The following is an 11,687-nucleotide window of genomic DNA, read 5'->3' on the forward strand; positions in this document are numbered from 1 at the left end:
AATGTTAAAAGTCCCTGTACTTATAGGAAGAACAGTTACCATATAAACTGTTGCTATATTTCTATGTGTGTAGCACATAAAAGAGTAATCCACACCTTGATGTGGTTTGAGCAGTGGATGGAAGATAAGTGTAATGCAAGAGGAAATGTATCTTCTGAAATGATCATAAATCTAAGAAGCTGTGGTCCAAATTCCACTGCACGTTAGCCCCTTGGGTGCTGTCACCCACTGTATGTGGAGATGGACCACCACCATTTTCTGTGGTCTTGGTTGCAATCTTGTTCCCACCTAGCAGTTCTTAATGTCTTGACCTCATTTTCTAATCATTTGTAGGTGTTGCTTCTTCAATAAAATGCTTAAGAAGTTGACCTGCAGTGAACTGAGAAGTGGAGAGTGATGGATATTGGGTAGGAGAGGAGATAATTGGAGGGGAGATTTGGAGTAGTTGTTGGTCTGTATTTTCATGTGTATAACTGTCAGGTAGTGTATGAGTTTATTACTTTTTTTTTAAGGACAGCTTTTTTAAGAGGTTGTGGATTTCCTGTTGGTGAAACACTTAAAAAACAAGGTAATTGTATTGAAATATTGAATATTACTTTCAAATATTTTTTTTTAGGATAACTGGACAGCTCTTATTTCAGCAGCCAAAGAAGGACATGCAGCTATTGTAGCAGAACTACTCAATTATAATGTCAGTTTGGAGCATCGGGATTTGGTATGTGTTGTCCTAGTGTAAAAATAAAATAGTTTCTAGTAAGAGGAACAGTAACTCTGAAGTTGGAGATTTTCAGTTCTGTAAAACAACTCAAAGATCTTTTATTCTTAAATTGTAAGTGTTGTTAAAATGGAAAAGAACATATGTTTAAATACTGTTTTTACAGCTGTGAAATAGTTGCTTTAGTGTTAATAAATGCAACTTATTTTATAGGGCTGTTTTTTTCCCTCTTAATTTGCTTTGGAAAAAAGCTAAACTGAAGAATAGTTTGATTTTTGGGTGTGTTTTGTGTGGGTGGGGTTTTTTTGGGGAGAAGGTTGATTTGTTGGGATTTTTTGGTGTTGGTGGCTTTTAAAAATATTCTGGTAAAATAAATATTATATTTTCCCATAAGATACCTGTCCATGTTTACTTTTTCTCTGGACAACCATGATTATTCATATAGCAGTCCTTGTCCTTGATATCCTGTAATTTGTTTTTATTCATCTTGCCAAATTTTTTGTATGGCAAAGTGGGCACTGTAGTCCAGTCCACCTAAAGAATTGCTGAAGCTGCTTCCATGATTAGAAGATCAGATGCCTCGGAAGACCTATAGACTTGTCTCCATTGACTGAAGAGGGAATTGGGTACCTGCAAGGACTTTATTTTGTTCTGCTTAAGTTAGTGTATGGGAAACCACTAGGGGAGAGTTTAAGTGCTTCCTTTAATTGAAGTTCCACTCTGTCTGAAGGCTGAGGCATCTTGCCGTGTCCTGTTAATCTAGCTTTTTCATAAGTGTAGTGTTAAGCACATCCATGTTGCCAGTGGTTGATTTCTAGGTCTGTGTCAGTCTGAGAGGGATCTTTTACCTCTCCTAAAGTATATTATAAAGAAACAAATAAAAATTGACCTTACAGTTATCAGACGCACACTGTTATTTTAAAATTAATTTTGGTTACCTGACCTGTCAAATGCCTTAGGTAGTGAAACCTCATTGTCTTCTAGTTTACAAACTTAAATGAACGCACCAGTGCCGTTTGAAATTTATTGCTCATCAGTGCCATTTGAAATTTATTGCTCATATTACTCCCTTAAGAGGACACTTGTTATTTTTACATGTCTGTTACACAAATGAAAAGTAAGCCCTCCATGTTAATTTATTTGGATTCTAGACTTTTGTTTTAGGATAGTACTTTCTTTTTTGTTTGTTTATTCTGTGATCAGCTTTGTATGTACTTGAAGTCTGAGTGTTTACAGCAAATTTGGGAACATTGAGGACACTATATTCTCCCAAGTTTTGCATACAGGAGGAAATTAGTACTTTCATACATGTGCTTATTTATCCTATATAAGTAGGATTATGAGGTTGTGTAGTCAATCCTTACTATGTTTTGGACTTTCAAAACTGTCTTAGGACAAATACAAAATGAAATAAAATCACTAATTAGGTTTCTAAAGAGTATTTTTCAGTTTTTACAGTTCTTTGAATTCTGCTTGCCAGGGAGGATGGACTGCTCTGATGTGGGCATCATATAAAGGCCGAACCGAAGTAGCTAAACTGCTGCTTGAGAAAGGAGCAAATCCAAACATCACAGGAATGGTAAGTTTTAGTCTTAAACCCCCCTCCTCCCAAATGTTTAAAGTCCTGAATTGTACAGTCATCTTGATTAAACGTTTTGCATTTTTTTGCAATATAACATTAATCTCTATACTTTATTAATAATCTGTATGGCAGCTGCTGGTTTTTGATTGATTTTAAATTTTTGTGTTAAATGGGTGTATAGCTCTTAATAAGATTCAAATTAGCAAGAGAGGAGATAATAGAAAAGTAGTGTATCTAATGCTGCTTGTATAACAATTGTAATTTCTCTGCATCTGTAGAAGTTAATGGAGTAACTAATGTGCAATTTAGAAGCAATAATTTGTTTTAATTGTTTCATTATATTTACCAAATGAGTTAGATCCTATAAATAGGTACCATACATGTGTGAGAGAATTAAAAAACTAAGATTTTTGAGATTTAATTTTATAAGCATTTTCTATAAAAGAGAAGGCATGTTGAAACTTGAATGCACAATTTGTTTATACCATCAGCTCTCTGGTGTTTGAGGCAACAGTGAACAATCAAGGAAGAACAGTAGTGACTTACCTTTCTGATTGTTCGTTTCATCTGGTTTGCATCTGCAGCTTCTGCGTGCATAGTATGACTGATCCACAGTCCTGAGCACTTCAGGATATTGCATAGCTGTCTGTTGCTTCTCTCTTACATTACAAATGTTTATATTAAGATGAGGATGTGAATTTTTAAACCTTGGTTAAGGAGTTATAAAACAGAATTGATGCAAAACAGTAGACATATTCCTAGAAATCATCTAGACAATGTACTAGGCAACAGTTATTGATATGTAGGTAGGTTTATTTCTGTATATTCCTTCTATGGGTTTATAGTCTCTTGGAGTGTTGTGATCAATACTGTTAATGAAAAATAATTAAGACTATGGTTTTATTTCATACGGTGTTGGTTTTTGTTCTTTTTTTAAATTTTAAGCAATACAGTGTTTATCCAATTATTTGGGCAGCGGGACGGGGCCACTCAGATATAGTACATCTCTTACTGCAACATGGAGCTAAAGTGAACTGCTCTGACAAGGTAAGTTTTATTTATGTAATATTTAATTTCTTTAATGCTTGATAAATTTCTTGTAAAAATAAGTTTTATTAAAAAAATAAAAATCTGTAAGTTTTTGATTGGAAAAACACCCACTGTTATATTTTGCCCATGAGATTAGAATTAGTGTGCTAGAGTAAGTCTTCATATTTGCAGGAGGTTTTTCCATAGTATGCTGAAAATGTTTGTGAACATATATTTCAGTGGAGCATATCTCTAAGCTATTGGAAACCTTGCTATCCCAGATTGAATAGAAAAATAATTCTTACGGCTATCACCTACAACGAAAAAGTTAAAGTGGCTTTTCAAATGCTTGTGATAATTCACAACACCAAATTATATCTTTGTAAAAGCTAACACAATAAAGTATAGGATGAATATGCCATTATAGAGGATACTAAATATGATAAAATGTTATAAATATTTTTTCAGTATGGAACCACCCCACTGGTTTGGGCAGCGAGAAAAGGTCATTTGGAGTGTGTGAAATACTTGCTGCAGATGGGAGCTGATGTTGATCAAGAAGGAGCTGTAAGTAACTCTTCGTTTTCTGGTGGTAGGGTATGGGTACCTGCACCTGCGTGTCCTGTTTTATTTTATAATACAAATACCAAGGAATACATGAAACAAGATGAAATGTTGATGTTGAAGTATATTCCAGATATTTGCAAACTACTTGTGAGGGTTATTTCAAGTTCTTTGTGCCTTTTAATAAAAATACTACGTAACTAGGAAGTCGTATTGACAGTTGACACGCTGTTATGTAAAGTGTAAATTTTAATGAACGTAAATTAATTTAGGTTATTGTCCTCTGAAGGACGACACTATTTAACACTATTAAAATTCATTCTGTACCCAAGCCTGATATGTCAAACAACTTATTCTGTAGTGCTATTTGAAAAGTAAATCAAACACAAAGCATCTTTTGAAAATCATAATGGCTGTTGTGCCTTTTCAGAAGTTGGAAATTTTTTAGAAGTTTTCAGCTGCATATTGTTTTTAAATAAAACAGATTTTAATTTTTTGTTGTATAAGATACTTAAAATGCTTGTCAAAATTAAAAAAATCAGTAGAAGTGAAGTGGAAAATTAGGACAGCTTCTGGTATTCATATGATTATTTCTGAAGTTCATCAGAAAACCTCTTAGTGAGTGGTATTGGCAGGCCTGGGTGCTCTGATAATACTGTGTTCCCATATGACAAGAAAATTGTTTTACCGAGCGTGTGACATTCAGGAGTCAGAATAAACTGGTCTGAGCTTTACTGTTTGCATTTGAAGTGTTCTCTACTATAGTACTTAGTTTATTTCTCTTTTAAAAATAGCATAGCAAGTGCACTTTAAAACATAAAACTGAAGTAAAATCTGGATGGTTAAGAAAGTAAATGTCAGTGAGTGTTCTCGCCGATTTAAACTGCTGATATAATGATGATTCCTATATCCACTGTACAATAAAATCTGTTGGTTTTGTTTATAGAATTCTATGACTGCACTTATTGTAGCAGTGAAGGGTGGCTATACTGACTCAGTAAAAGAAATACTGAAAAGGAACCCAAATGTAAACTTAACAGATAAAGATGGAAATACGGCTTTGATGATTGCATCAAAGGAGGGACATACTGAAATTGTGCAGGATCTTCTTGATGCTGGAACTTATGTGAACATTCCTGATAGAGTGAGTAAATTTTCATCATAATTGTGGTTTTATATATATGTGATAGTAATAATATATATTTAAATACCAGTGTACGCAAATTTGTGGGTACATGATTCTTCTGGCTTTCTAATTTTTCTGCCACCTAGGGGTATTTTTATGTATTGCTATTTTACAAGTATGTTGTGGCAAATGTTGCTGTGTGAAGGTAAAGGGTAAACTACAGAAACTACTCTTTTTTTTGACATTCTTGAAGTGTGAGTTTTCATAGGGCGTGGAAATGATTTATAGTTGTATATTTGTCATATCTGTAACATAAGACTAATACTGAACTAACTTGCACATTTGGGGTGGGGTTTTTGTGTATTAATACACATGGTAGTGCTGTTAAAATTGTGTAACAACGGAGATGATGAAAAAGAATACAGTTCATTCAGTGTCTACCTTTATCTTTTACAGTGAAGCTTTTTTACTAGGAAACTTACATATATTAGAGGAAGATGTCAGCTCTGGGTTAAGACATGTAAATGTAACTGTTGAAAGGTGCGCTGTGTACTTGAGCAGTGATTGCATTGTTCAGTAGAAGCATGCAGTGTGGGCAGTGCCCAGAGTGTGATTTTTTTTTTTTTTTAATGATGAAACAGGAAAAATAAATATAAGTGTAGCTAAAAGTATAAATAATAAAAGTATAGCTAAATCACAGGTTGGGAATTCAGTTAGAAAGCTCAGTAGTAGTAGAGCCCTTATCAGTCACAGTCATTGCATAGCTGGCTGCAAACCAAGAAATTTTCCATATCAGAACCTGCTCTAGTGTTTGAAACTGACTGCTCGTTGTTTGATGTATTTTTGGAATACAGTCAGTGATACTGAAAGCTGTAATTTGTCCGTCCTAAAAGCACAGGAATGCAGACAGTTGTAGAATTTTGTGGCAGAAGAGGTAGGAAGGGAGATTGCAAAGTATTTTCTTAAATATTTAAAGTTTTGCTTTGATATGTGCCTGAGATCATTTGTTGTCTCATGTGACACCGCAGCTCAGTACGTAATCATCTAAGAGATGCACTAAGCTGACACTTGAAATATAGGAAAGTGCATCCAAAAATCCTTTTAAAATTATGAGGCAAATAATAGGAGGTTTTCCTCTCTTCTCTGCAACCCCAAGCAATTCAATTTAAGGATTGGGAATTCAGCCTCAAAACTCTATTACTGTTCTGAACTAAAACACCAATCTTGACAGAGGCACCTAAGTTTAGGTACCTAACCACCTATAGCCTCAGGGGTGCGGTGCTTGGCCTGTCTCTGACACCAAAACCTGACTATCAAGAGGACACTGCAGACAATCCAAGGCACTTATATAAATAATCAAATAAATCCCTCAGAATTGTAACTTCGTTTTAAATGTATACAAGTCCATTTACCCAGCAAAATATTTTTTCTTTTGATCAATTTGCTATAAAATCAGTCTTTTGCTTCTTTTCTTTATAACAGCATAGTGTATGTAAACAGAATAGCAGTCAAATCTGCACAAAAAAATGGGTTAAAATTCTTGAAGAGCTTTTGTCAGCTGTGTAACATCTAAAGGAGACAGCCAACATTCTTGTCTGATTGTAAAGAGGTTATTACTGTGAGTAATTACTTGTCTGATTGTAAAGAGGTTATTACTGTGAGTGATTGGTCTTCCTACGAACATAGAGAACAGCTGGATTTTTTCATATTCATTACTAATTTGTGCTGTTATTTTTTAGGATAGTGGTTTAAGCTGGACCTATTTTTGGGGTGTTTGTTTTGTCATAAATATATAATATTTCATATCTTTGCAAAAAATATAAAAAATGGAGCCTGCAGTTTTTTTCTTCTATATACCTGTTTTTTGCAGAGATAGAGCTATTTTTTGTATCTTTAAAATGAGTGCAGATTTCTTGATGTAAATAAGCATAATGTATATTTTGAGGCTACAATTTATTCTGTGTTGCATTTCTTTTTGCTAAATAGTATTAATTCATCTTCAGTATTCTTTCATAATTTTTTTAGAGTGGAGATACAGTGCTGATTGGGGCTGTTAGAGGAGGTCATGTTGAAATTGTGAGGGCCCTGCTCCATAAATATGCTGATATAGATATCAGAGGTCAGGTAAGTACAACAGTCTAAATGTTAAGAGTAATTCTTAAATAGGATGTGAATTTGAATACCAAAGAATTACACTGTGTTTCTAAAAACAAGGCTTTAAAAACTTTCTCAGTTTACTCTGTAGGAAACTCAAGATTCCCATCAAACATTAAAAATACATCATATTGCTGTGAAGTTTTTAAGATACAAGACATACGTAATTGTAATGACTTGTTAAGTGACATTGTTTCAGTTAAATTTGTATAACGATTGAAAAGCTAAATACATAAATTGAACTTATTTCATCTGCACTACTGAACAGATTAATGAAATACTTTAAAAAACCCTTAATATTTGTATTTTAATATTTAATATTTTAAATTTAATATCAATGTATTAAAATACGATACACCTTAGATCATCTGTTGTCAGTGCAGTTCTGTCACTATGCTTTTGGTTGGTTCTTGTCTGCTTCACTAACTTCCTTTCTCACATTAAGCAGTGTTGTTGGGGACTTCCATGTTTTCTACCTACCCCTTTTTTTTTTTCCTTTGATTAAGGTATTGTTTTTATTCTTCTACTGAAAGCACTCTTGCTCAACATGGTACTTGTTTTTGTTACATTCAATTTACTTTCTTTTGCTTGGAGCTGTTCAAATCGCTCTGCTCACAGGCACATATGTTCTGCCAAGTTTGAACACAGAACTAGTCACTGAGAGCTGCAAAGATTCAGTGCCTGCTATTGATACAGAGCCTCTTTGAGAAGCCAAGAAACTTTTAGTTTGGAAAAAAAGTAGTGGTTGGATCTCTTCCTCTAATGTGCCAGCTTCTTGCTGACATGAGTCTAAAAATCTGGAACTTTTCAATGTCTTGATATGACCAAGGCAATACATAAACAGCAAGAGGACCTAACCTCCTTGGGAGTGGGGAAGCTTGTGACTTCTGGCAGTGTGAAGGTGTCTGTTTAGCCATTTGCAGTGGTTAATCTAGAGAATAATTTGTGGCCTTGTTGACACAGCAGGAGTGAGACCATCAGAGGAAGATTCTGGCTGTGTGATTCAGATCTTCAGGTTAGGACCAGTGGTATCAAAATCGATGATGAACACTAGTGTTTAGCAATTCCCCTGCTGCTCAGCACTGCAGTACCTGTCTGCCAGACCGACGTGTTCTACAGAGATTTGCTGTCTGCCCAGATCTGTGATGTTCCAGAAAGATTGCAGAGCCTTGTCCAGCCTTCCAGTAACTGCGTTCCTTGCTGCTCATTCATTCGTAAGGACACTAGTCAGGGGAGACCTTGAGCAGATGAAACGTGACTAAAGGGCTCCAAGTGGTGTTTTCCTCAGCCCTTCTGGTAAGGGGGAAGGGCCCAGCTGGGATCATCCAGCAGACCAGTGCCTGCCTGTGCAGCTGATGTTGCTAGCGAGGAGTCAGCTTCCTCAGGCTGGTGTCTTATTGGAAGCCACCTGACTGAAGGACAGAGGACATGAAGCCCAGGTGACCAGAGAGGAAAGAAATCTTAGTGACCAGGATTGTTAAACTGTCGAGAAAGGCTTTAAACTGAGTTTGCTGTGAAGCCCACGAGTGGGAGAGAAAGAGCTACAAATGAAAGAAGCAAGCAAGGGAGAAGGTTGCAAGGAGTACTTTTGACATTCCTGCTTAGAAGCAAATGTGTGTTCAGAGGCTTTTCTTAAATGTCTCTACACAAGTGCGCATCAAACAGAAAGAGTTGTGGTACAGTCAGAAGGTTACAAAAAGATTGCAGGCATGGAGACTTCCTGGGTTAGCACACATTGTGGAAAAAATGAAAGGTGACACAAGCATATCTGCAGCTATCAACCATTCCCCCTGGTTCAGTGACAGAACGTATGGCTGGTCTGCATTCTAGTATTTAGTGTTGACTTCCATGTCCATCTACTTTTACAGCTTTCCAGCTTGCATGGCCTGTTTTTAAAGCAGCCAACCAGGTCCCTAGTACATTTTTATTAGGCTACGCTGTAAAGTTGAGAAGAAAATGGAAGTCTTTTTAAAGGCCTGGAAGTGTTTAGTACCTCCATGTTCTAATAGGAGAGAATTTTTAAATTTTTTTTTAAAGCGTCAGAGAAACATGACTATTGCATAATAGGGGTTAAAAAGGCAACAGTTGTTTTATTTCATTAGAAAAAAAATATATATTTGAGTTATAACTGAATACCCTTATATAGTTTTGGAAACTGTTCCAAGACAGGTTGAATCTGCTTGTATTGTTACAGCTATTAATGTATTTTGCACAGGTTTTTAAAATAGATTTGTATTATATGGCCAGATTTCCACCCCTCTCAAGTTCTATTGTTGTGCAGATTAAATTTGGTAGCACTTCCTTTTGCCCTGAATGGTGCTAAAATTTGCTGTGTTATGTGTTCTTTTCAATATTGCAGTTGTATTTTATGTACAGTTTTTCAAATTAATCCAACTGAATGAAAGTACTGTTAACATTTAATACTTTTTTTTCCAGGATAATAAAACTGCTTTATACTGGGCAGTTGAGAAAGGAAATGCTACAATGGTGAGGGATATCTTGCAGTGCAACCCTGATACAGAAACGTGTACAAAGGTAACTGTATTAGAATTTTAGTTGAGGACATAATTTGCTTTATTTAACATCTGTATGTGACATTAAGATCAGAATACCAAATTCAGTTTTTCCGTAGAAACAAAACCCCCCACCCCAAAATCCAACAACAAACACAGCAAAACAACAAACCCCACCAGAAAACCCACTAAAAGACCCCTCAAACTTTTTTTTTTTCTGAAATACAGAATTTATTTTCAGAAATTATAATGTCCCCTTTGTTGATAAGCATCACCTGCTACTGAAATTTAGTAGGGAATGTGCAACATTGACTCGAGCAGCCATAAGGAGTAGAGAGCATGTGCTGGGAAGTGAGGGAAGAGTCTTCTCATACTGCTGAGCTTAAAAAGCAGTGAATTACCTCCTTCCTGAGTCTCTTTTCAAATACCTTGGTTTATATCTGAGCCTTTTCTTTCTCTCACACTGTTAACAGAAATGTATTTTGCACTTGTATTTTGTTCTGTGATACTAATCAATCTAGAATAAAGGGTCAGTGATGCTTGTTAGAGAACCTATGCACTGAAGTATTGTTACTTGCACAGAAATTAAAATTCTCTTGTAAGTTTGGGATTTAATTTGTTACACTATCACTAGTTTTTGCTTGGTTTTGAGTATACTGGGAAGATTTTTTTATTATGCCTACTTTTCCCTGTTAGGATGGAGAAACACCACTTATCAAGGCAACCAAGATGAGAAATATTGAAATAGTAGAGCTTCTTCTGGACAAAGGAGCTAAGGTCTCTGCTGTAGACAAGGTAAAGAGTATTTGTTTGTTTTCTTTAGTATATTTAATCATTTTAGTTTTGCAGCAGAATTTTGTAGAGCCCTGTCAAGGCTAAAACAGGGAGAGAGCTTTCCATATGCTAAATAATTAAATAGACCAGAATACTTCAGTGCTTAATTTTCCATATGCTTAATAATTAAGTAGATCAGAATATTTAAATGTAATCTTATTCCCACCATTAATATTTCATTTTTTTGTTTGTATTAGAGTGCTTTCAGTAATACGAAAATAAAAATTTCCAGGTCAGAAATAAGAATTTCACAGATAAGAATACTGATTCTTAATACACTTTAAAAAGAGTATAGAGAATGGTTGTTATTTGTCATTGATGTTTGTTTTTGATTAATAGCCATTAAATGTAAGTAGTGCCAAGGACAAGCACAATGGTTTGTTGCTGTTCTTGTATGCATTAGCTATTTTGATAGTAAGCCCTTTAAATACAGGAATATTTATTTGATACTTTTTTTAACCTTTTAGTATCATATGTAGTGCAAATAAGTAATAATGCTAAATTGACATAATAAGGAAACTTACCGGAAAGCTAGAGAAGTAGGAGCAGATATTGAAATAATTCTAGCAAGGAGTATCTCTTGTTCCAAACAAGTCCCTGAATTTGCTAGTAGACACTTGTTTCTAAATAGCGACTACAGTTTTCATGAACCTTAATCTAAATGTTTAAGAAAGAAGATAGTGCCTCAGATTTAGCATTGTAAGACCTGCCTTTTCACATGTCTTTTGTGAAACTTTTGTAATGATTTTCTTGGGGAAAAAACACTTGCTGTAAGGTGTTAATGCTGTTGAGAATACCTTAAGGTGTATTTCAAGTAAATAGTGCATCTGAAACAATGTGGAACATATGGTCTGTTAATAATCTTCAGAATTCATGTTAGATATTACTAGTTTTTTCACTTAATTGCAGAAAGGAGATACTCCTCTTCATATTGCCATCCGTGGAAGAAGCCGTAAACTTGCTGAGTTACTCTTAAGAAATCCAAAAGATGGTAGATTGCTTTATAGACCAAACAAAACAGGAGAAACGCCTTACAATATTGACTGCAGCCACCAGAAGAGTATTTTAACACAGATATTTGGAGCAAGTAAGTATAAGTAATTATATTTTCCTCAAATCTAAACATAGACTGATGAAAACTGAGCTTTTTTTGAGATGAATGTTTAATTG

General features: G+C 35.0%; 1 protein-coding gene across 6 annotated transcripts in view; it reads left to right on the top strand.

The window, feature by feature from the left end:
• The window catches only part of KIDINS220 (kinase D interacting substrate 220), an 85,263-nt gene that overhangs the window by 17,723 nt on the left and 55,853 nt on the right, over positions 1 to 11,687 (top strand). For all 6 annotated transcript variants that reach the window (XM_074861605.1, XM_074861603.1, XM_074861608.1 and 3 more), the window contains 9 exons: positions 617 to 715; positions 2,196 to 2,294; positions 3,243 to 3,344; positions 3,795 to 3,893; positions 4,837 to 5,034; positions 7,042 to 7,140; positions 9,607 to 9,705; positions 10,380 to 10,478; positions 11,427 to 11,604. In XM_074861605.1, the coding sequence (XP_074717706.1) occupies positions 617 to 715; positions 2,196 to 2,294; positions 3,243 to 3,344; positions 3,795 to 3,893; positions 4,837 to 5,034; positions 7,042 to 7,140; positions 9,607 to 9,705; positions 10,380 to 10,478; positions 11,427 to 11,604 (1,072 nt within the window). The remainder of the gene's footprint in view (positions 1 to 616; positions 716 to 2,195; positions 2,295 to 3,242; positions 3,345 to 3,794; positions 3,894 to 4,836; positions 5,035 to 7,041; positions 7,141 to 9,606; positions 9,706 to 10,379; positions 10,479 to 11,426; positions 11,605 to 11,687) is intronic.

This window comes from Strix uralensis, chromosome 3 (assembly GCF_047716275.1).
Source record: "Strix uralensis isolate ZFMK-TIS-50842 chromosome 3, bStrUra1, whole genome shotgun sequence".
Lineage (NCBI taxonomy): Eukaryota > Metazoa > Chordata > Aves > Strigiformes > Strigidae > Strix > Strix uralensis.